This window comes from Phalacrocorax aristotelis, chromosome 19 (assembly GCF_949628215.1).
Source record: "Phalacrocorax aristotelis chromosome 19, bGulAri2.1, whole genome shotgun sequence".
NCBI lineage: Eukaryota > Metazoa > Chordata > Aves > Suliformes > Phalacrocoracidae > Phalacrocorax > Phalacrocorax aristotelis.
This window is the reverse complement of record NC_134294.1, coordinates 7,285,063-7,309,843: the sequence shown is the minus strand read 5'-3', so window position 1 is coordinate 7,309,843 and position 24,781 is coordinate 7,285,063. Positions and strand designations below refer to the sequence as shown.

At 39.6% G+C, this 24,781-nt stretch overlaps 2 protein-coding genes across 2 annotated transcripts in view; one reads left to right on the top strand and one right to left on the bottom strand.

The window, feature by feature from the left end:
• LOC142066629 (uncharacterized) overlaps positions 1-24,781 on the bottom strand; it is an 86,354-nt gene that overhangs the window by 2,071 nt on the left and 59,502 nt on the right. The window contains exon 5 of the transcript XR_012663750.1: positions 13,092-13,163. The gene's annotated coding sequence lies outside the window, so the exon portion shown is untranslated. The remainder of the gene's footprint in view (positions 1-13,091; positions 13,164-24,781) is intronic.
• The window catches only part of CFAP74 (cilia and flagella associated protein 74), a 95,727-nt gene that overhangs the window by 47,132 nt on the left and 23,814 nt on the right, over positions 1-24,781 (top strand). Inside the window, exons 4-19 of the mRNA XM_075114291.1 lie at positions 213-303; positions 1,681-1,827; positions 2,620-2,718; positions 4,541-4,645; positions 5,766-5,939; positions 6,475-6,585; positions 7,798-7,900; positions 8,637-8,794; positions 10,740-10,950; positions 11,875-12,057; positions 13,130-13,303; positions 14,401-14,519; positions 17,651-17,717; positions 18,188-18,277; positions 20,222-20,395; positions 22,299-22,473. Coding sequence (XP_074970392.1) covers positions 213-303; positions 1,681-1,827; positions 2,620-2,718; positions 4,541-4,645; positions 5,766-5,939; positions 6,475-6,585; positions 7,798-7,900; positions 8,637-8,794; positions 10,740-10,950; positions 11,875-12,057; positions 13,130-13,303; positions 14,401-14,519; positions 17,651-17,717; positions 18,188-18,277; positions 20,222-20,395; positions 22,299-22,473 — 2,181 coding nt within the window. The remainder of the gene's footprint in view (positions 1-212; positions 304-1,680; positions 1,828-2,619; positions 2,719-4,540; positions 4,646-5,765; positions 5,940-6,474; positions 6,586-7,797; positions 7,901-8,636; positions 8,795-10,739; positions 10,951-11,874; positions 12,058-13,129; positions 13,304-14,400; positions 14,520-17,650; positions 17,718-18,187; positions 18,278-20,221; positions 20,396-22,298; positions 22,474-24,781) is intronic.

The window sequence follows — 24,781 nt, the reverse complement described above, 5'->3', positions numbered from 1 at the left end:
CACAATGAAGGCAGAGAGCATTCTCCTGGTTTGGCGTGCAGGTGTACAATAGCAGTCCTGGGTGTTTTGCCATGTGACTTTTTCATTTATATACGCTGCAGTAATGCTATAAAATGCCATCTCTGATTCTCCGTGTCTTGATTTGACAGCAAGTAGACTAGAGCTTTGCATTTTAAAGTTCAAAGTCTCTATTAAAATGTTGTTTCCATTAGAATACGAGCTTGAAGAAGAGTTGGCTGGTGGTGGCAAGATGGGAAACAAGGATGCATTTGAAGGAGTTCAAGACAAATCTGATTCTAGCATGTAAATAACTTGCTTTGTTACCACTTCTAATAGTAATTTCGTTTACAGTGTTAACTTACCTTTTCAGGAGAAGGTTTGGTTAATTCAACTGTGTGGTTTCTGTCAAATTAGTGATAGGTAATACAGACCTTTCCACAAAAAAGAAATTAAATTGGTTACTACTGTTGAAACAATGAGCTGAGTGAGATAAAGACAGATGCTGGACACTTTTTAATCTGAAGCCATTGTAGGTATGTACCTATAACACAGGGATTGCACCACATTAACGCGGGCTAATTGGCACTCATCAAAGGAGCATTGCACTAACCAATTACACTTCTCCTAAAACCCAGCCAGCTCTTTGTAATAATATCGAGTGTTGTGTTCGGATCCCTCTGTACTTGTAGAACATCAGGAGCTGTTGGAGAAAAGATAAGTTTGCTGAAAAAATATCAGTGTTGGATTGCAAGGGATTGGGTTTTTTAATATGTACAGAGTTTTGTACCACTGTGTAAAGTCAATTAGCACAGAATTGGTATGATGATAGATTAGTACTACGTTGATTTTATGAGTAGGTGGTACAGTGGATTTATTCCTGAAGAAATAAATTTACGTGTAACAGAGGTCATGCATGAAAAGGAATTTGGTGGTTTGAATGTGGCCTTAAGTAGTTGCTGCTCTCTTCACAAAGATCAAAGCACAATTTGGCTTACTTGACAAAATCTCTGCCCTGGAATGACCTGGCACAGGGTTATAAGGCATGATAAAAGCTCAGATAATGGTTATTAATATATGTATGTGGGAAGTTGCATAGCACATATGCCTACTGCCAGCAAACATTAACAGTGTTACCATTATCACAGAGAAACTCAAAATACACCAAAACGATTTAAAAAAAAACCAAAAAACAACACCCCCAAAACCTTCAGACCTCTTCTTGCTCTATGTTTAAGCACCCCAAAATGATAGCAGATATTAGCTCACCCCCCCGAGTGATCAGCTGTATATATGTTTTAAACCAGTTTAGAATGTTCCCTTTAAAGTTTTAAACTGTTGTTCAGGAAAACTAGAATGTGCAAACCCTAGGTATGATCAAGAGGATCCACAGGCATTTCATAACAAAGATCTATAATTAATGCATTAAATGTGGGTATAAATGTTCAACATTAGGCATCCAAGTCTAAAAATCTTAGCTTATGTACATGCATGTAAACTTCTTGTACAGAGTATGTTTGGTTTTTTACTTATACTGATCATATTTGTAACAGTTCTGCTGCAGTAAGAGTAAAACAGAAAACAGTTAACCCACAAATGCATAAGGGGATGATGTACAAACTTCACATAGCTTCTCGATTTCTCATTATGTTTTCATTGTTAATTGTGTGTTTTGATTCAAAGGGAAAGCTTGGAACCCTGTTTGGGCAACGTTAATAATGTCCAGGCTATGAAGTATACAGATAGAATTTGCATATTAACCTTACAGAGGAACCTAAAAGAACTGAACAACATAGCCAAAGAAAAGGAACTGGTGGTCCAAAAAGCCAGGTTGGTGTTTAAGTGAACATAATCCATCAGCATAAATCACCATCAAATCCTGGGATACCATATCTGTTATTATTAGAGTTTACAGAAATTTTTCATGAAGGTTACACGATGCAAACACTTGTTTAATGTAATATATTCAATATATCCCCAAACCCGTGTAAAGAATCAAGGATTGAGGATAAAAATTAATTACATACTTGAAAAAATGAAACCCGATAATGAATGTTAAAGAAGAGGTGTCTGTTCTGGGAGAGTTAGATGCTGATTCCTTTCGTTGGTGTCTGAACGATCCTGCTGGTTCAGCAGTCGCTTGGAAACATCGAGAGGAAAATTCGTTGTGAACATTTTCTTAACAGTGATGGAAATGCTATATTAGAGTCGGTGAAGTTACTCACATGCTTTAAGATCAGTGCCTGCTGTGAGTGGTTTGCTACGTTAAGGTCACAAACACGTTCTTTAGCAGCAAATATATCTGAAGAAGGCTAATGTAAAAAGGTGCCATTTATGCTGTTGTCATTTCTGATAATATCTGACCTCTGGATGAAGTCAGAATAAACTCTTGTTACATTTTTCTGGATTTTTGGAGAAACTGCTTGAATTAACAAGGGCTTCTGAAGAGCCTCATCATGAGGTCTGAAGAGAAAAAGTGGGATGGTGTTGGGCAGTTGGGAGGGGTGAAGGATTCCTAGCTGTCAATCTTGTCCCCAAAAGGAAGAGTTTTTACGCGCGTGGTGTCACCTGGGAAAGAGTAAAGGACTTAGAAAATATAAATAATCTGTTTGTTTCTTGCAGAGACAAGCTGAGTACCTGTCAGCTGCAGATCAAGATGCTGGCAAAGCAGCTGGAGTATGTAGACACTGAAATAAAGAAAGAGGAGGAGGCTGGCAATGTGTAGGTAGAGAGTATTTCTGGATAGTGAAGATTACAGGCATCCGCTATGTTTATCTGTGTAATTAATGAGATAAACTCCTGTTTTCATCTCTTTGTGTTGTTGAACAGTTGATAGAATTTATAAGCATATCTACTAAAGATGTGAATAGGTCAGGGATGAAACCCGTTGCCATTCTCAGATTAAGATGTAACCGCGTTAGCCTGGAAGGCTGTTCCGATACAGGGTATTGCACTTCCAGCTGGTGAGCAGAGCGATGCGCTCACTCCCCTGTTGGTGAACACTAATGTTGCAGTCGCTTTCTGGCTGACATATTTTCAGCAGCAATTCCTCATTTTGAAACAAGGAATAATGGTGCTTTGGCTCGGGAATCGTTGATCTCTGTGCTTTCTGGTCTAGAGCTAATATTCTGTCAGGGAAATCAGTGCAGAGAGAGGTAGAAACTTAGGAATGGACAGGAAAGAGGCATATATTTTTAAATATAACAACAGGTTATTAAATCAGCCTAGGCCACTACTGTCAAGTATGTTTATCAGGGTCTCAATCACTTCTATTCAGTACGACGAACCAACACCAATGTGCTATGGCAGTTTCAGAGGTCATGGTTTTGCTTCTGGTAACTATTACAATCAGGATTTTTAGTTATATGCATATATATGTATATATGCCATTTCTTCTGTTTGTTTTATGTTGTGAAATGCATAAATGCCTTTCAGGAGTAGTCCTGCATAGAGGAGCTGTTCTGAAACACTTCTGCTATAAAGTGGGAGGCAATTTACTGTACTCTTCACATTTGGTTTAAATAGAAAGAAGTGGGTGGCTTGTGTACCAGGAACCAGTGTATTGTGAACAAACTTCGCAGCTGCATTTTGTGACCTGTGTTAATCTTCAAGTTAGTGTATCGATGGATGATAGAATGGTAAAGGCAGGTTAACTGCCAAAATGGAATAGCTGCTTAAACAGAAGTGGTGGGGTGAATGCTAATGAGGCTCCTGTGACGGGTGCTAGTACTCCCTGTTCAGGATCTCAAAGAGACAGTCTTAGTAACAAAGACCAACAGAGACGGAAAAGCATTGTAGAAGTTTGTATGCTTATGACAGCTCGAATTGTGAGGTCTGGGTATGCAAAAAATCGCAATTCTCACAATCTATTCTATTTAGCAAGTGAATTGTGGAGCAAGATGACTTGGTCAATTTCTGGCTTATGAAGCTCAAAGGCATCATGTTTTAGCAATAATGCAAACGGCAGCTACCATTAGCGTTACTGATGCCCGATACAAAAATTTTGAAGTTAGAGTAGTAACTGCAGGTAGAAGATCCATTTCCAATTTTAATTTTGAGGAAGGAAATTTATGCCAAACATAGTTCACTGCCTGTTGGTTCTGTAGCACATGGTCTGCTCGTTTTCCTGAGTGGAGAAGACTAAGGAAAATAAACAACTGTGTGGAATGCTGCCACTGTAGGCAAAGTAAGTGGAATATCGTAATGCCATTTTAAAAACAAAATCAATCTATGTTCGCCTAAACTTTTTTTCATAAATAATGCTACTTTTATCAGCTTGAGAAATGAATGGTCACACTAAGTGACTGCTCGGTGCTTTTGAAATAAATACGCCTCTGTAAACCTCACCCAATTTGTAACAGTTTAAAGCAAGCTGTGCCTTTGAAGGGACACTTGGAAGGCTAAGTAAGAGGCTGGGGAATTTTAGTACATAAATCTCAGCCTCAAAGCTATGTTTTATTGTTGCTGATCTTGTTGGGGGGGATATTTTTTAACCTGTATTAGTTCCAATTTCTTTCCGATTGTTTCTTTTCAATGTTAACAGCGCAGCCTTGTCCCGCCTTTGGGCAATGCACAGACAACTGTGCACTGAACTGGAGAAGGAGAAGGATTTTGAGTTGAAAATTGCTTTGACACTAAAAGAAAACATGTAAGTGAGGGAATGAGAAGAGAGTGTGATGGGAGTCAATCTTTATTATGGTCTCCATATGCTGTTTAATGGATTCAAAAGCTAATCGCTCCAGAAGTTGCTTGTAAATACTGAACTACATAATTTGAGGTCGTGTGAGGTTGACGGCAAGGCAAAGGATCTTGAGAGCAACTTTTAGCCTGAACAGTTCATTGCTTAGGAAATTTGTTGCTGTGGCTCAGCTCCTGAGTTAGTTTTACACACATAAATGAAGTTTTGATTTTATTTGGAATTGTGCATACATGGTGGGCCTAAACAGGTCTCATTTTAAATGGAAAATCAGCTGGACTGAAGTAGACCTGTTTGTGGTACTGATCTCTGAATGACAGATCAGAGATCTATCATTTTAGGGCATAAAGGAAAAGATCGAAATTGAGAACGATGGAGACTTATTGGTACTGTGTATGTTCACACATACTGAACTGTTTATAAGACAGAATAAAACTGTCTTTTGCAGAAGGCAACAGGTGAGTGTGTTTATATTTTGGCACCAGAGGTGCAACTACTAATTCCACCACATCAAAGGACAAACACAAGCACGAGCTTATAGATGTGATTAACGAGAATACAGTATGTTCTGCTGCAGTGTTGCACAATAGCTCTAAAAAGCTTCACTCATTTATTGTGCTATTAGCAATGACTATATTAATCTGTTTATATGTATCCCTATCCTATCTAAATTCCCTCAGCAAAGCACAGAAGAACAAAAGCTATGGCCTGTCCCTGAAGTTATTTACCATTGAAGGAAAAGCTATTTTTCTAAATATTCTTGTTTTCCAGATTTTCTTCTGGGTAAATGTGAATTTGACAAAGAGAACCTTGAGCTTTATTTTTTTACTTTTTTTTTTGGCCGATATTTTAGATGTCTTTAAAATGAGATTTGCTATTAGATATGAGCCTTAGTCTGAAAGGTACAATACCTGTGTCAGTAACAGGGTATGATTTACCATATAATTTAAAAAATTAAATAAAACGTGGCTAGATTTTCATTTTCACAATAGAGTCTTACCTGCTCAATAGCCTTAAGTAAGTGAAAGAATGTCAGTATTCCAGTGAAAACAGCTCACACTTTGTTTTAAAGGCTTGAGATGTGGCAGATAGAAACTGAGCAGGGAAAATATGAAATGCTCCATGAACAACTTAAAAAAGATGAGGAGGAGCTAGAGATGCAATACCAGGAACGAGCCAAAGTGCGGATTTGGAAGGAAAAAATAGCAGCGCTGCAAGCAGAAGAAAATCGGCGGTCTAGAGAAAAGTAAGCATCTAAGTCAGACTCTGCTTCCTTTCTCCATACTATTTTTAGCCAGTTGAGAAGATTAGCTAATTCAGATACCAGTGGTATTGTATCTCTTAGCTGGGTGTTCCTTCAGGAATATGTTATGAGGAAATGGAATTAAAATAAAGAATGCCCACAGTCTTGCACTTATGTGGGTAAAGATTTCTGATATATGAAAATAAACTTGCTAAAGACAAAAACTGTGAACGCTCTTTGTCTAAGGAAAAGAAGTTTATTAGATCAGACTAACTGCGTATGTCTGCATTGTTGTTGGCCACCGAGACCTTCTGAACTTACGATCAAGTTCATGGAGATTTCTTGGAGAGAAAGTGGACACTGGTTTATCAGTTTGTCTATAGGTTTTGTGACAAGAGACTGTACGGGGAGGGGCAAGGCTAATGTCCTCATTTCTGCACATCTTAATAACTCCCCAGCCCCACCCTTAGATGTCATTGTGCTGGAATCAAGGTTTCCTTAGTCCTGCTGCAACTGTTTGTTTGTCTGTGTTTTGCAGAAAAGAAGAGGAAGCCCAGAAAGAGTATGAAGAAAGGCATAAAAAAATGCTTGAAGATGCGAAAAGGAACCATGAAAAAGCAGTGTACTTCCTGAGAAAAAGCATGGCAAGGTTACTGTTCGCTCCTTTTCTGTCGTTGTACATTTGCTGATGTACAATATCTTTTAGTTTTGGAAAAATAATTTTTCTGGGAGGTGTATCTTCTCTTACCCTTGGAAACCTTCTGCCACAGTGCCAGTGCTGTGAAGCATTCAAATCTGAGATGGCACAAAAGGACTTGGAAAGAAGAAAATCCACTTACTGTCCTAGTATGGTCTTAAGATTGCCTGTAGCTGAAGGGACTGTCTTTTTTGATGATGTGCAGAGGGCTCTGATGACTTGTAGGCATTAATAATGATTTGAAACCTTTCATATGTGTGTGTGTCTCATTAACTGAAGTAGTTTGAAGTAGAACTACATTCCAGGTTTGAAACTTGCACTCCGCTGTCCTGTATTCCCTCTGAAATGTGGTAAGAAAGCTTTCTTGCTGTCTGGTAAAATTGGTTGATAGGCCATTTCTTCGTGCTCCTTTTCTGGCTGATGGTAAATTAAATGTTCTCTTTCTAGGTTTATGTTTATGTAATTACCTTGGTGTTGAATTATTTTGCTACTAAAGAAAGTGTGAACATTTGTTACTTACTTGTATATTAGGACAGAATTGAAAAAATGATTGAAAGAATTGTACTGTTTCTGTGTTGGTTTATTTTTCATTAGATGGCGTGAGCAAATTTGTAATGATTAAGAAAAACGAACACCCAAATAAGATATTTTTTTTCTCCTGAGTAATGTATCAAATATATCGATCTTACTAATATTTTCTAGTTTACCGTTGTATTAGCTGGAATGCTCTCAGACTTGATTCATGCCCACATATTTCTAGCTTTTAGAGGTTTTAGGGTTTATTTTCAGTGTGGGTACAAGTGGTTGGCTCGTGTAAAGTTCGCTACATAATTGTTTAGATATTGGTTATATGAGCAACACCTGAATTCTTTATTTTAGCAACTAGACATATGTCATAATGTGGAACACATTCTTCATATTCAAAATTTTAAAAAAAAGTTGTTGAGCAAACTAGTTGAAAGCCTGTTGGCACTTGTAACTTGAGCAGTACCATATATAGAAGAGTCTTCCAACTGTTCCGCTTTACCCACACCCAGCATCATAGTAAACACAGAGGCTTAGAGGAAGAATGGTGACATTGACAATTACTACTTGTCAGGTTAAACATTCTAATACTAAAAGCTTTCCAGGATATGAGCCTGAAAGATTTTACTTTGCTTACAGAATTCATGAAAAAAATGCAAAAGAAGAAGTGAAAACTCAGGAGCATATGGAGAGAAGGATACAAGCTGTGCTTTCCCTGAGAAACAGCATAACTTCCAATAGGGTACTGCTGCTGCGGCGGAGATGGGGAAGGAAGAAACGGACTTGTTAGGCTGCTAGGTTTTAATGAAAGTCATTTCAGTTTTCATTGCAGAATTGCTGTGTGATGCTGTCAGATCACCAACCAAATAAATCTCTCTTGAAACTGGGGAGAATTTAACCGTAGGAGTAATGGTGTTAGATTTGTATGGGCAGACTGGGACTCTTGTGCTTATGGAGTTTATTCTGTCAACAGTCTAGTTGTTCTGCTAGGGTAACTGTCTTGAAAATCATGCATAAGTTCTCTGAAAACTGGGCCAGAAGCATTTCCAATGATTTGGATCCCAGTGCAGAAATACTTCATATGGAGAGGACATACAGAAGGAAACCAGTTACTTAAGAAATTAAATCATGTAAATTAAGAATTTCTGAGGTATGCTACTTTTCTCTTGTGTTCTGTAGAATCTGAAGGAAAGATCTTCATTTAATACTAATTTAATTAGAGCTGTAGCTTTTCACGTTGCTTCATTGAGTAGCATTTCAAGGGCAGGCCAGAAGGGTGAAGACGTAGCCCTGACCTGGTCAGAGCTTTCTGCATCTCAGCACACCATGACTAATGCGTGTATTGAAAACAGTCAGTTCTACTTCAGAGAAATCTACACAAGTTTATACTTAGATAAGGGGACCGACACTAGACGCTCTGTTTTATATTCATTAATAGGTGAATCAAATATGTAACTGTGGTTTGTATGGCTTCACAGGAAAAGCTCCAAGCTCTCCAGGTTTGGAACAAAGCACGGGCCTTTGAGGCAAAGAAGCAGGAGATGAAAATGAGGGAAGCTATCCTGGCAGAAGGAGGCAATGTTGCCAAGGAAATTTTTCTCCATAAACGACTGCTAGAGCATGAAAAAGAGAAACAGTAAGTGTTCATATCTATATCAAACTCAGCCGTTACTGATGCTCATGCAGGAATATATTGGAGCTCTTAATCGGATTGTGAAAACATAACATCTGTGGTGCCATCTCAAGGGACTGAACTCATTCTTATACTCTGGGTGTGTGATATTTTTATAGTCTGTTTCAAGCGACTTGAACTTCTAGTTCAGGTATTATTCAGAGAACCAACGTTAGGAGCCCATGTTCTATGATGAGTGCAAAGAAGATAAAACCGCTTCAGGAGGGAAATTCAGTGAACCTAAACTGGATGCCTGAAGTCACTGTACTTCTGCGTATCCTGAACACTGTCCCTACAGAAATTGAGTAGCTTTCTTAGGCTTTTAGAGACAATCTCAGCAAGATTGTGCTGCGGGAAGGTCAGAAGCAAGCTACTCTTCTTTGTGCTTTTTTTGATTGAAATTACTCCTCTGCCTTTGTAGTAAAGTTGATAGGAATGTGTCTCTATCCCATCTGCTCCAGAGCAAAGCTTAATTATTGTTTTTAACCACTTACGAAGATGAATTTGAGCTAAGATACCAAACAGAGGGTGGCTGAGGTATGTGTTTCTGTACGCTGGCTCTGCTACCTGTCGCAAATGTTACAGATTTAATAAGTAAAGGTTCAGTAAGTCTTAAGTTTTGATTAAATAAAGCTTCAGTCTTGGTAGGTGCATAACACCACTTCAGCTATCCCTAAATATGTTCCAAGAATCATGTTAATAAAATAATCATATCAGTTTGTAGAGATCTGCTGGAAATATCCAACTCTCAGTTTAATCATTTTTGCCTTGCTTGCTTTCTCCCTTTCACTGTTTCCCTTTGCAGGCCAAGGGAGATCACAGTTTGTTAGTCTTCATGCTAGCTGTGTCGTGTTTCTCACAGCAGTTCTTTTCTAATTTCAGCTACCATCCTGCTAATCTTCTGAAGGACCGCTTAGTTATTTCTCCCAGGGTACTGCATTTCTCCGTTTCTGTGAAGGGATAGTCTCAGTTTCCTCAGCCTGAATAAATATTTCTGAGTTATATGCGATAGAAAATAACTTTGTAGTCATTAAACCTATTATGTCATTAATCTGTATATCACCTATAAAAAGATTTGTAAAGACCTGATCGCAGGAGCCAGGGATGGCTTTATACTTAAGGCAGGTAGCACTGTGGGTCAGAATACCGTTCCTATGTCTTTGTAGCCATGATTAGCTTTTGTACCATGATTTTCAAAAAAAACCACATCAAAAATACAATGCCATTTATGCGCTGCAGTGGTGCATCACGAGGCTAAACTCAGACATTAAAGTGCTTCAGTAGGCAGTAGCCTGTATTTAAATAGAGATTATATTTTCTTTGCTCCTATTCAGAATCAGTAATTATTTGTATGGATTAGTTGAAGAAGTGAAAGTCTATATTAAAAGCGATCATTAGTGTGGATATTTGTTTCAGGAAATTGTGCATTAAACTGCTGGAATTAAAACTGAGAATAAATTATCTACTGTCAGTTTTCTCACACTACCCAGTGTGTCATGGAATTTGTAGTCATACATAGCTTTGAATTCGTATCTTCCAAGTTCGGCACTTATGTCCTTACCTTTAACCATTCTTCCTCCCTTTATTAAATCCCCCTGGATTTCAGACAGGCAGTTTTCTTTAAATAGCTAATGAGGTTAGGGAAATTATTTAAAAACTTTGTTTGCAGTAGCGATGACTAGTATGCTTTGTCAACTCCTCAACTTCTAAAACGCTGTAATTCAGTATATTTAGTCCACGAAATGTATAAATAGCCTCTGAATTGCCTGGTGTCTTGACACAAATTACCACTGCACTCATTTCAAGACTTGCTATTTAGCTTAAAGGCTCAAAAGAACCTGGACTGTAGTTAAGATTATTAGTAGACAGCTATGGTTGGTTTAATATTTCTTGCAACATTGCATTACAGAGCTTCTAGAGAACAGCAAAAATCAAGAAAAATTGAGATCGTATCTCAGATTTTGCAAGAAAAAGCTTCTATTCACAAGCAGAAAAAAAGTCAGTCCTGTTCTAAGGCAGTTCAGGGTGCTGGTAGACTTGAGGATTCTTCGGTGTGGAGAATGAAAGCGTGGCGATATATTGAGAAGACCTGCAAACATTCAGCTGGAGCAATATCACAGGTAAACAAAGGCCTAAGGATTAACTGTCTTTAGATTTACTTTTTGTCAAAGGCGCAGGGCAGTGAATTCTTTTGCCTCTGAATGGCACAGGCTACAACAACCAGATACCAGACAGTACAGAAAAAATGAGAAGTCATTTCTCCATTAGATCTCATAATGACTGTTAGTCTCCCTTTTCTTGATTGTTGGTGCTTGGGTGAATAAAGACATTGCCCTGTTTGCTGTGGGGTGGGTTTTTTTTGAGGGCATTTGTAAGAAGAGGTGAATTTTTGAACACATAAATCACAACAAGCATCAAAAACCATGCGAAGTACCCTCACTTCGTGTTTAATTACCGTCATCCCTGAGTAAGGATTCAGAAGAGTTTGTCAGCGTAAGAGAAATGTTTCCACTGTATTAGAAAGGAGACAGCGGTTCTCTCTAGACGTAAGCTTCCTGGATGGGTTCTTTTTATATCTGCACAGTATTCCAGGGAGTACTGGCCTGGAAAATGGAGGTGGAGTGAATTGCATTCCCTGATGAAACTAGTGGCTTCATGCAATCTTTAGGTATTTAAAAGAAAAGGGGTGGGGGAGAGGTGTCGGTAGAAACGGTCATACTGCAGCAAAACAACAAAGTCCTTGGTCACCATGTGATACACAAAATATTTGAAAACTGCAGTCAGTATTCTCACACCGACCGAGGACTAGTTTTTAGCCTCCTATAGTACACAGTTAATGCCAAATAGATGCTTTTAACATAAGATTTTGTCTGTATTCAGTGTCTTAAGAAGGGGTCAACCTAAGTTGTCATCTTTGGCCTCTGAGCTTTACAGGCCTGTCATTTTTGTGTTAAAAGACCTCCTCAGAATCTGTTAGCTGTTGAAGTAACTCTCCTCTGGTACTTTTTAACTGTATCTTCAAAATTTATGTTCTTTCGCAAAAGTCGTGGTGCTCTCCGTCAGCTGGTTCCTCAGCTGGTGAGAGAACTGCTTCTGCAGGAGAGATTTCTGAAAAAATACCCCCCGATGTGCTCTGTGAAAGTGGGGAAGATGAGAGAGAGAGCGACAAGACCCTGGTAGAACCAGAGTTCCCAGGACTTTGGAGTCAGGAACGTGGCTTGCACAAGGTAAATGTTGTGATGTCTTTTATTAGAAGTAGAAAAGAAAAAGAAATGTGGATGAGATCCTTTTGTAATTGACTCACTGTGTAGTCTTTACAAAATGTTGACAGCATCCATCAAAGTATTTTAATGGATTAGAAAAGCTTCATTTGCCTCTCTAGTAGTTGTATATATCTGAGGTAATGACACTGGCAAGTGCTGCTTGAGGAACCTTGCTTAAAACCAATAATTACCTATGTTGCAGTTAAAATGCAGGCTTTATTACACAGATGTAGAGATTCAGATGTGAGAATATTATCAGAGCATTTGCTGTTCAACACTTCTTGTAGTGTTTGTTCTCTTAAAGAGAAAACAATACTTCAGTTTTATTTGAGAGATATGTGAAGATGTAGGTCACATCGTGTTCACTTGTTTGAGTTTAAAAAAACTAAACATGACTTTCTTTTGAGCTGGCAACACAGATCGCTTAGGTGGAAACAACTTTTTTGTACCATACTAGGCAAGAAAGGCGTATCTTCAAGCAAAGTAATAGTATTCTGTACTCTAACAGAGGTAAATAATGCACCCTTAGAGAGTGGGGTTGTGTAGTTAAGATCTCAGCCGTTATTCCAAGGTGTACGTGTATATACTGGTTTTTTGAGATTTAGTAGACCTTTAAGAGCAGACCAATCAAAACCAATCAAAAGGAAATAATGTCAGACATATTCATACACTTGCATGAAAGAAGCACTGGGCCGTACCTGAAATGCTCCAGTGAAGTTAGCTGGGTTTTTTTCTGAATAAGTGTTTGTTTAAGAAGTTGAGGGCAAAAAAACTGTTTAAGTGCAGAAGAGCTAATACTGCCATTAAAAATGTTATGTCAGAGTGTGGGATGATAATAAGCTACAGAACAGGCAGCCGAGAGTAAATTAAATTCTTCATATAGAGGTTGGGAGGCTGACTTTGCTCTGGAGAGAAATAGAAAGAGACTGGCCAGATACTGAAAGATTCCATTTGCAGACTTTTGTACTTTGAGCTATGGATTCTGTGATCACACTTACCTACAGGCGCGGTGGTTTTTACTGATGTTCCGTATTAGATATCCAAAGAAGCGATGGATCCAGAGCAGCTGGCTACAAGGGTAGAGAAAAAAGAAAATTTTGAGAAAAAAAAGGAGGAAATCCAGACTGGAATTTTTCGCAAGCAAATGGTGTCTGGTCGTGAGTGTAAGGGAGGTACTTTCTATAGTAAACCAAGCTGCATTCATTTCAAGGTTAGTGGCCATTCTGCACAGCATCTGTAAAGATGACGTATGCACCTACTATATGTCTATACTGATGTCCTGATCAAAATCCTGTCGCACTGGGAAGAAAAAAAAAATTTTGTTGTGTTTAATAAGTCTTTAGTCAAACATGAAACAGTATTTGCTTTTTTCTCTAGCAATCTCTTAGGTAAGTTACAATCAGATTAAATAAGCTACTTAGTTTTACTACTTAGGTCCAAATTATAAAATATTTCCTTTACTTAGGGGGTTGTAAATACTGTCAGAAAGGTGAGCAAATGATGAAACATCTTGTTAGCCTGTGTTCCATGCTTTTTAAAAGGCAGTGTAACTGTTATATATTGTTTGTACATACCTTATTACTATAAAATAATGTCCTTAAAGAAGCCATGACTACAACGCATTTAGGATTTCAGTTTGCAAGTGACCATATTGTGCCGTCACGAGGACACTGAGCTGCAGTTTCTCTCTGTATTGTAACTTACAAGTGTACTGTGAGAAAGTGTAACACTATGCCTAGTTCTTCTCTGTCCTTGAAAAGGTTGCTAGTGCCTAGGGCACATCAGAGATGTGCTGCCGCTCAGCCTGCAGGACTCTTCTTGCCAGTGGGGTAATGAATGTGCCATGGGGTACAGCTTTCAGGGGGTTCAGGCTGTAGTAGGAACTGGGAGCCTGTGCCTTGCACGGAAACAACAGACCCCCTTTGCAGGACAGCGGCACCTAGCTCTGTGTTCAGAACACCTGTTGCCACACACAGTCTGAATTGTTAACAGCTCTATGAGACCGCGAACGTGACGTGATGCCTTTGGCATTCGCTGCAGGAAAAGACATAGCCGCGTGGTGCGTGAGGTGTGCACAAACCCAGGTGATGTTGCACCATCCGTGAAGCATGAGTTCCTGGCTTTACAGGCTCTATGTTTTAAAATGGTTTGTTTGGAGCAAGGCAACGCTTTGTGGGTTTATAGAATATTTTGCACACAGGCCTGTGCTCACAGTCCCTACTGTGGTAAAAGTAGTTGGTTTTGTCATTGCATGTGTAAGTGCCACTTTCTGTAACTCCCACCGCCTGATATGTTTGGTGTTCCAAGGATTTTGATGTTGGTCAAATCTACAAAAAGAAGATCGTTTTGATAAACGCATCCTACAGTATTAATTTCTGCAGACTAGTGGGAATCAGTGACTGGCTCAAGGACTTCATCAGTATTCAGTAAGTAAAATCAACTGTGGACTCGTTGCTTGTTTTACCTGTGTACCACAACAGGAGAAGTAACCCAATTCTGTAGCAAATGAAATAATTTCAGTAAATATATCTAAATTATGATATTCCATTCTTGCGTGATGAGGAAAGGAACAGTGTCTCAGAGCCGAGAAGTAAGAGGCTTACTGCGCCTGAGCTGCATGTCACTGGTTGCTATAGCGGGGGTAGCAAGGGACCAGTCCCTAATCTGGGGAAAGCGATATAGAGCCGTGGTGACTGCCAGCCCTCCACAAGCAGAAAGTGTTTTTTCCAAAAATATCAGACATTTTTAAAAAGTGGAAAAGGAGCTCTTTTTAGATACAAAGAAGTTAAAGAGGACCCAAGCTTCTTTCCAGGCCACCACACAGGCCTTTAAGCCTAGGCAAACCTCTCACCGGCTGCCATCCTTTGTAGCCTGATTCACACTAATTTCCACAAAACTGCTGAAGTTTAAATGCAAAGAAGCTGATGAAATAAAGGAATCAACCTCAAAGCACTTAAATGGAAATCCTGTGGTCTTTCCCATCGATGCATTCATACAGTCCTCATGACAGGTTGTATAATGAAGTACTCTGTCCAGTTGGGAGAGATTGCAAATTAGTCTCAGTTTAACTCTTGGTAATTGTGACTGTTTAAAAATAAACAAATGGAAGTATCCCCAAAATGTTTCTTTTTAAGAATAATTCAGAGACTAGCTTTCTCTGGAGATATTTCAGGCCTTTAAAAATATAAAGTACTACTTCCCACAACTTGGCTTTATCTAAAAAAATGAAGTCAAGAAAATAATATATTTACTTGGAACTCTGAAACAAACAAAAAAACCCTGATGGTAGTCTAGCCTGAAAGTGAAAAAATGCTAAAGCTCTTGTTCGTGTATAAGTGAAGCTTATTGTCAAATAAGGAGACATCAGAGTGAATTCATTTGGTTTACATAAAAAGTTAAGGTTTCAACTCTTACGGCTGTCTGACCCGAAGGAAGCATTTCTGCAACTGTTTGATCATACCCCAGTGAACTAAAGGAGTTGTATTGCCACAGTAACTGATTTCATACTCCAGAGAGAGTTTTACGCTCACTATCAACTGCCCCTTTGTAGTGATTGCACTTGGAATTTCTAACCAGCTTGGTAAGAAAAATTATGGTGCATAGTTAAGCCATTCCTTGCCCACTTAGTCCCTGCCAGGGTACACTGGAACGTGAACATAGCACAGTTGTTGATGGAATGTGATCACTTGAGAGCTGTAAAATCTGAGTCCAGCTGCTGTAGAAGATCCTGGTGAAGATGTTCAGCACTTTAGTCACAGACTAATGAAGATGGGTAATTGAGCACAACACAGCAGAGCACTTAAGCTTTTAAACTTGCTCTGGTGCTCAGCTGAATATGTTTTTTTTCTTGTTTTGATATGATGTATGTGGATTTAATTTTGACCCACTTATAAGACACGTTTAATTTCTATTACAAAGTCTGAAGCTACTATTCTTCTGACAAAATGAGTTTTTTTCCTGCTCTCAAAGGTTGATTTTTCCCCCTCATTTGGAATGTTGGACAACTACATATTTAAATCGGTACTTCTGATTGGTGACCAAAAATGAAACGATCCCTTCCGAAAGGCCTAAGTCTTTTCTTCATATAATTGCCTTTTAAAGTACTCTCCAAATATAAATTAAACATCAAGTATTGTGAATGGAATGAGTCGGTGATTTTTCAATGTCTGATGAATTACTTCAATTTTTTAAAAATAAATTGTTACCCATACATTTGCTAGATAGATAGCTGGCAAAAATAATCTGAGATCTTATCACCCATTGTCATATTATTAATAATTTGAACAGCACAGACCAGATTTGCAGACACTGATCTTACACTCTATAAAGCTTGTCCTTATCAAGTAGAATCATACATAAGTTGTTTGTTACAAAATAGTTTTACCGAATACCTTGAGACTCCCCAGTACATCTAAGCTGCCATGGTACCAGCTCTCCTCTAAATCACTTGCACAGATAGTTACAGACATGATGCTCGAGAACTGTTATCAGCAGCAGACACAATATTTGCTAATAAAAAGCTATATTCTAGTGGTTATAATGACCATTATTACATCTTCCTGTGATGGGAGTCTGTTCTTAGCATAGTGGTTCTGGCTGTGTTGGTGTGTTGGGCGGCCTATGCTCTAAATCATAAATATTTTATCAAGGTAACGTTTGAAATAGAAGGAGCTATTCCTTCAAGTCTTTCTCAGGAGAAATGGCTAGGGGTCTGTTCTGAGGTCAGCAGATGCCTATTGCCTATTCACATCTTAAGCGCCTGAATTCGGAACAGTTTCCCTTTCTCGTTTGAAAATGTTTCGTCTTGCTTTTGTTTGGTTTTAATTTTGTTTTGATAAAATTGTGATTAGCATGTACGTTCCGTGTTTCAGTTTGCTTAGGTGTTCCCGTGACCAGCAACATTTAGTTATCTCTCTTGTCTAGCTCCCTTTCTGTCAGGCGGTATAGGTCTCCAAAACTTAATAATTTCATTTGGAGTGCAGCTGTGAGATTTCTTGGCTTCTGACGGGCATTTTGCTTGCATCACAGACACCATGAAATGAGGCATTGAAATAAGTGGCAGTTTCTATTTAGGATAATTTTGATACCGTTTGCATCACGCAGCGCATTCTCCGATCGTTTGCAGCTACCTTCTTTCCACCACCCCCCCGGCCCTTCATCCCCTGTTTGGACAGGGGCGATGCTGCAGAGCAGCCCTCAGGATGGAAAACGGGAGAAGGTTGCTTCCTTGTTGTTGGAACAGGCGATGGGCCCCCCAGTCGGCCTCAGCTTCCCCTCTTCGGCTACAGGCTCTTTGTAGCATGAAGGCAGTAATTCTTGCCTTTTAAAAGAACTGTAAGACTTTCTGAGTAAAACCTCAAAAAAGAATCAGCCTTTGTAGTTTTACAGTTGCAGCAGGTTCTGTAGCTTTTCATCCATGTGTCACTCATTCTGACTTTTCTAAGTAATTAATCCAAGGCAGGGGGGCGAGACGGAAATCTGCCATTGTTACCACAATAGGAGCTGGATGTTTCATACATAGGTTTAATTTGGAGTTTTATGTTAATTATCTCCATAGTTTTGACCCACCTGGCAAAATGTCCGCTGGAATGTCCTGTGAAATGGTGGTAACGTTTAAGCCAATGGTAAGTGCATCTGAGTGCCAAGTTACACCCTGGTGAGAATCCTAGTATAATCCACTCGTCTGATTAAAAATGTCATTAATTTAATTTATTAACTGTTAACAAGGAAACAAACTGCATTTCTAGAAGAGGGACTGTTGCCCTTGGACAGCTGTGTGCATGTTCAAGCTCTGTTAAATTGGAATAGGGCATATTTTAAGGGCACATTTTAGAAGAACGCCTGTCACTAAGTATCTTTGGAGTATGCTTTGAAACTTGCTCCAAACAGAAAGGTTTATGATACTGCCTAGCTCAAGTTAGCCAGGCAGTTACCAAAGACTCTTTTAAAGTGGAAATGTAGAATCCGTGGAGATACAGATCAAAAAGTTACTCAAAGAACGAGTGAAAATATTTTTCATCAGACTACATAGGTGAGATCTTTGCAAATTACTCAGTTGGGTGGTTTTTGGTTTTTTGTTTGTTTTGTTTTCTAGGTAAATGAAACTCTGGAAGGAGAAGTCATGTTTATGGCACAGACGGGTTCTTTTTCTGTTCCATTGAAATGTACAGCCAAGAGATGCATAGTAAGTGACTCTTTTTTTTTAAGTATGTTCAGATACCCACAGTAATAGACAATGTGAGATAGAATAAACATTCATTGAAAACAGTTAGCAAGAGGTATTTATATTTCTTTCCTTTTTTTCCTTTTAAATGGCAAGACTCTTTCCAGAAAGCGATTCATTCCTTAGCTTCCCAGATTACACTGAGATTTTTACGTTATCTTAATGGATTTACTTCAGCCTGAACTGTAACTTCAGAGTGGAATAAACTGAAGTAGTTTTGTTTAGAAATTGATGTAACAGAAATGTTACTTTGTGAATGGAGGGAAGAGATACGGTGGCTGGAAACGAGCTGTCTTTTTCTCCTTTTAATTTTTGAAAATTCCATCCCTGACCTGCAGTAGCATATTCTTAACTTTAATTTTCTATGTAGACAAAACCAAAAATGTCCCAATATCTTTCTATCTTTTCTGGCATTTATAAAAAGCATATAATCTCTCCTTTCTTTCAGCATCTCAAAATCTTTTGAGAATTCTATACCGGATTTTAAGCAAACAACATAATTTTCTTACTGTTAAGGATGAAAATACAGGCAGCACTAACTGTTTTTAGATACCTTAACTTCCTATGAGCTAATGTGAAAAAAGTATTTGATAAAAGCAACAGCTTTGTTTTTAAATTACTTCCTTCACATCTAAGAGCAGCTTTGGCTTTACAAGCCAGAAGAAACTACAGGTGAGAATATACATTGCTATAGGAAAAGCATTATGCAAAGAGACACCCAGTATCAGAATAAGACTGGCAAATGCAAAATTCTGGATATACTGGGAGCACACTTAATAAGAAACATTTTAAAATAATTTTTAAAAGGCTTTAGGCATGTGAATGTCTTCCTGGAGTTTGTGATATTATGTTTCAGTTTATTGAATGAATAAGATTGCACGTAGGGTTTCTTTACTGGACTGCACATTGGAACTTTTGTGCACAGGGAAATGAATCAAGAACAATCTGTTACACAGAAAATAGAAGGGGGGAAGTAACTGAAAGGGAGTGCACTATAATTATTATATTAGCAATCTAGCAACCTATTTAAGGATGTGCTTAATTTTAAGCACTTGTAGGAAGCTGGAATGACACCACATCAATACTGCATACTTAAATCCAACTAAGTGTATAGGACTCTGATGGTTTTCAGTTAAAAGGCCTTGAAGATGAGAATTCACAATGCAGTAGAAAGCCAGCACATTCATCTTTGATCAGAGGAATATTTTTCTTTGCCTAGAGGATTCATGCCATCGTTGTGTGCCAATTACACATAGGAACTCCTGTTCTTTATGCCCTGAAGGTGGGAAGAGTTCAACTGTAAGCAGGATACTAGCAAGCAACCAAGTTGTCTTTGTCTTTTTGATGGTTGAACTTGAATGACAAGCCTTTCGTTATCATATATGCAGTTACAAAGTCATCAAAATTCTATATGAAGTAGTGTATTACTTTTTAAACTGCTTGTAAACCAGGGTAGCACAAAGAAGTAAGACAGGATGTGCTACAAACTGATATGTAGTCATTATATGATGTTAAATGCTGCTTGCTTCTCAGCTTGATGCTGGTAAAACCATTTTACTGTAACACAAGAGCAACAATGTTGGATTGGTATGTAAATACTACCTACTTCCAGAGTAACTACCTGAAGACTTATGCAAGTGGCTACTGTGAACGAATTTAACCTGTTTTTTCCATTGTCACACAGTGGACTGAAACAAAAGTGGCTCAGTTTAACAAGACGTTGATTTAATGAGTTGGCTTCTCCAAGAAGGCAGAAGGGTACCCACAGTTCACGTTGTTATCTGATACTGTCTTTGAAACGATAATAAGAACTTTGACATCCTATTCTTGAAAAGGTGGATGCTCATTCAATTGACATTACTGGCTGTCTAGGACAGTAGTAATTAATGGTTTATCTTCTCACAGCTGGCACTAGATAAAGAGCTCATTGACTTTGGCAGCCATGTGGTGGGAGAGACAATTTCACAGACCATCAACCTGACCAACAGTGGAGCTTTGGGAACAAGATTCAAAGTTCAGACATCAGCAGGTGACAGTAGTACATGCAGAGCGACAGCAAAATCTTCTCCTGCAAGAACGGTAGGTTCAAAAGCATTTCCCTAAATCGATAGAAACATTCTACTTCACAAAGTGTGGCAGAATCATAGAGAGTCATAGAGCAGCTCAGGTCGGAAGATCATCTGGTCCAACCTTTAGTAGTTTGTTTATGCTTGGGTTGGCATATCTTAATATAACCTGTTAGACCCCCAAGTATCACAAGACAAATTTAAAAACTATTATTCTGGGGGGGAGGGGGACACCAACAATGATAGGTTTTTGTAATATCTTAGTAATTTATGTCATGATTCCTATTTTGTCCACATCCATAAGAATTAGGAAAAAATAGTTACAAGAGAAAATTCCGATAGAGTTGTTTAAAAGTACAGCTCCCGGATTTCAGAAAAATGCAACTGTTGCAAAATTAGCAATAAAGTAATGAGAATTGGGAGCACTCGCCTGTGATCTTCCTTTAAAAATCCAGAGCTGTTCATTTAAATTTCCTATCGAATGACAGTCACAGTTATTGACAAGCTGTTGTTACAAGGGAAGAAGTCGTCTTAGTCAAACTGAGAATGGCATCAAGGGCTGTTGCCTGAAAACTATAACTGTAAACATTGTTAAAAGAATCGAAGGAAGCTCGCTCAGGTCAAGAGTGGAAAGAATGCAAATGATTGTAATAGCCTGTCCTGTGGAATGTCCTGGGTGGGAATGAGGCAGAGACTGTTGCAGAAATGTACCAAAACTCAGGCACTTGGTGCGGAGCTGACAAAATGTGTGGTGTTAGACCTGATATTGATTGCTCCTACAGCATGCCAATTTCAAAGTTGACAGAAAACTGAGGAATCCTGACAGCTCCACTCCTCCGTGTAGCAGATAATTTTAAATGAAAAACACTTACAAAGAAAGCATGCACACAGCCGTCTTTGCATGTCAGCGCTGCGGGGCCGATTTTTGAGAAGGCTGAAGAGCTTAGATCTGAAGATGTGTTTGCTCCTTTTCTAAGTTGTGGATTTTATTCTTAAAGTGGGGAAAATCTTCAGATTAAAAAAACCAACCATCCAACCAAAAAAACCCCAACAACCAACCCACAACAGCCAGCCACCCTCCGTGGTAGGAACTCGTGCTCTGTAATTCCTGTGTTGATGAATATCATTATCGTACATGGTCCGTTTCCATAAGTGTTGCATAGGTAGTACCCATAAATAGATAGATTTCCCAGCTCCTTGACCAAGAGGTTGCATATCTTTGTTCTGAAGTGCCTACATGTTCTTGTGAACGCAGTGCAGATACTTCATCTTTGTTCCGTCAGTGCAGTCTTCAATTTCTTTGATTGTTGAAAAGCAGATGGCTCAGGTGGTTTTCAGAATTCTCTGCTTGATAATGTAACCCAGTTTTAAGTTCTAAGAAAAGGATTGACCTCTCTTTTGGAACACTACACTCAATAGTATGGACAGTGGAAGTGCTGAGCTGTTTGCCGTGGTTTTCAGCTCTCGTACCATCCTTATGTTAAATGCCTGGTTCAAATAAAGAATTTGTGAAATAACGCTGTCTGTATCCATGGTTTACCTTCTCTATTCTATCTTTTGTATGTGTGTAATAAATAGAAGTCTAGTTTCAGCAGACTTGGTTTTGACATAGAACTGCCTGTGTTTCCACTAGAAAAATATTTGTTCTATTAATTGTAAAATAACAAACACTATATTGTGTTGTCCAGTTACATGATTTACCTGCTTGGGGCAGTCAGCAAAAATTAAGTCTGCTCATTGGTAAAGGTCTAGTAGGATGTGCAGTTTTTAGAAAGTGCCACATATTTCTCTATTTATAACATGGAACAGTTGCAAGAAAACACAAGTCTGATTTTCAACTGCTTGATAAAATTGGAGCTGGTGCAAGCTAGATGAACAGTCACAGTAGAAAATGTTTTTTCTGTGTTTTCTAATAGGTTACTCGACATTTCAATGACTGTGTCCCTGAAAAGAAAGTCAGCAGTAGTCCTGTGACATATGCACTTGAAGAGAAGGAACAAATTTGTCCTGACCATAGCGAAGACGTGACCTACTGTGTAGCCCAAGAAGAGCAGCAGAGGACTGCGACAAGCCTGAGCAGTAGTTCCGTAGGTGAGATGACTGTTTTAGAAAATCGGCAGTGCAGGTTCCCGGGCTAAGCGTTATCCATTTGTAGAGTTTCTTGTAACGAACAGTGGAATTCAGTTTGCAGAGTTACTCAGTAAATTAAATAGTTCATCATTCTAGTAGTAATGTTATATTTCTTTGTGTGCTGCCTCACAAAAAATGACTAAAAATAATGTACTGACACCATTATATCAAAAGCAGCAGAGAATCTTACTTCTCATTAGTGATCAACAGTTCGGTCTCAGAAGAATACAGAAAACAGCCAGCTTACAGAAACTGCAAAGTTATCATTCTTGTCTTTATTGTTTGCTTGGCAAGGTTTTGGTAGTGAGGTACTACAGGGGTGGCTTCTGGGAGAAGCTGCTAGAAGCTTCCCCTGTGTCCAGTAGAGCCAATGCTGGCCGGCTCCGAGATGCACCCGCCGCTGGTCCAGGCCGAGCCCATCAGCGATGCTGGTAGCGCCTCTGGGGTAAGGTATTTAAGAAGTGGGGTGGGGAAACCTGAGCAACTGCAGCCAGAGGGAGGAGTGAGAATATGTGAGACACCGAGGTCAGTGAAGAAGGAGGGGGAGGAGGTGCTCCAGGTGCCCAAGCAGAGATTCCTGTGAAGACCGTGGTGAGGCAGGCTGTGCCCCTGCAGCCCAGGGGGGCTAGCGGTGGAGCAGATATCCCCCTGCAGCCCGTGGGGACCCCACACCAGAGCAGGAGGATGCCCAGAGGAGGCTGTGACCCCGTGGGCAGCCCACGCTGGAGCAGGCTCCTGACAGGACCCGTGAATCCATGGGGAGAGGAGCCCTTGCTGGGGCAGGTTTGCTGGCAGGACCTGTGACCCCGTGGGGGACCCGCGCTGCAGCAGCCTGTTCCTGAAGGGCTGCACCCCGGGGAAGGGACCCACGCTGGGGCAGTTCATGAAGAACTGCAGCCCATGGGAAGGACCCATGTTGGAGAAGTTTGTGGAGGGCTGTCTCCCGTGGGAGGGACCCCACGCTGGAGCAGGGGAGGAGTGTGGGGAGTCCCCTCCCGAGGAGGAAGGAGTGGCAGAGACAGCATGTGATGAACTGACCCCAACCCCCATTCCCTGCCCCCCTGCGCTGCCAGAGGGGAGGAGGGAGAGAAAATCGGGAGTAAAGTTAAGCCTGGGAAGAAGGGAGGGGTGGGGGGAAGGTGTTGTAAGGTTTAGTTTTTATTTCTCATTACCCTACTCTGATTTGATAGGTAATAAATTAAACTAATTTCCCAAAGTCGAGTCTGTTTTGCCCATGATGGTAGTTGGTGACTGATCTCTCCCTGTCCTTATCTCGACCCACGAGCTTTTCGTTATATTTTCTCTCCCCTGTCCAGCTGAGGAGGCGGGTGACAGAGCAGCTTTGGTGGGCACCCAGCGTCCAGCCAGGGTCAACCCACCACATTGTCTCAGCAAAGGAATACCCACTTCTCAAAATAGAAATCCACATGACGGGTTTATTTTTATAGGCTGTAATTCTAGGAACAAGGAAGCAGAAAGATGAACCTCCTCAGACATTTTCCATCTTATTCCTAATGTTTACTATGTGCTCAGTAAAATCCAGTCTTGTAGAAGAAAGACTTAATTTTTTTATTATCTGTATTCTTTAATATTTCTTCTGGATATTGTTCATTCCAACTGCAGGAAACTAAAAGTTCCATTAAGAGGTTGTGGGTGGTTTTTCTTTTTAACTAGGATCTGTATTGTGAAATGGAGGGATTCCGTAGATCTCGGTTGCTGTCTGCACAGAACACATACCTTCAAAGATGTTTTCAGACCTTAAAAAAAAATAATCCATTGCTTTGGCACACTAGCAGACCTCATGCCAACTTGGTCTTTTTCCTGGTGAATGTGAAGCATAACGTAGCCAGCTGATTACTTCCACAGAGCCTGGAGTTAGCTTTGTCTCTTAGTTTCAGGCACTTTGAAGCCCTGGCGGGAGACTGTTTAATTAAAAGGTACTGGTTATTACAGTGGTTTTGAAATTGAAGTGAAGCAGCACTTGGACTTGCATCGCAGGTCGTCCTGACTGCATTGCTTTGTCCCACCGAAACTGGTCTGAAAGCCCAGTTCTCACTTTCAGCTGAGTTGGCGTTCCCTGATGTAAGTGTCTGTGATACACATTTTATCCTTCTGAAAGGTTAACGATGTTATTCTGTAGTGGAAGGCTCAGGTGCCTGACGTAGACTTCTGGACTAGGGCAAAGTTGTGTGGCCAAACAGAAACCTCCTTCCAGACATTTATATTTCCATATCATTGGTGTAAACTATTGGATTTGCAATATTGCCGA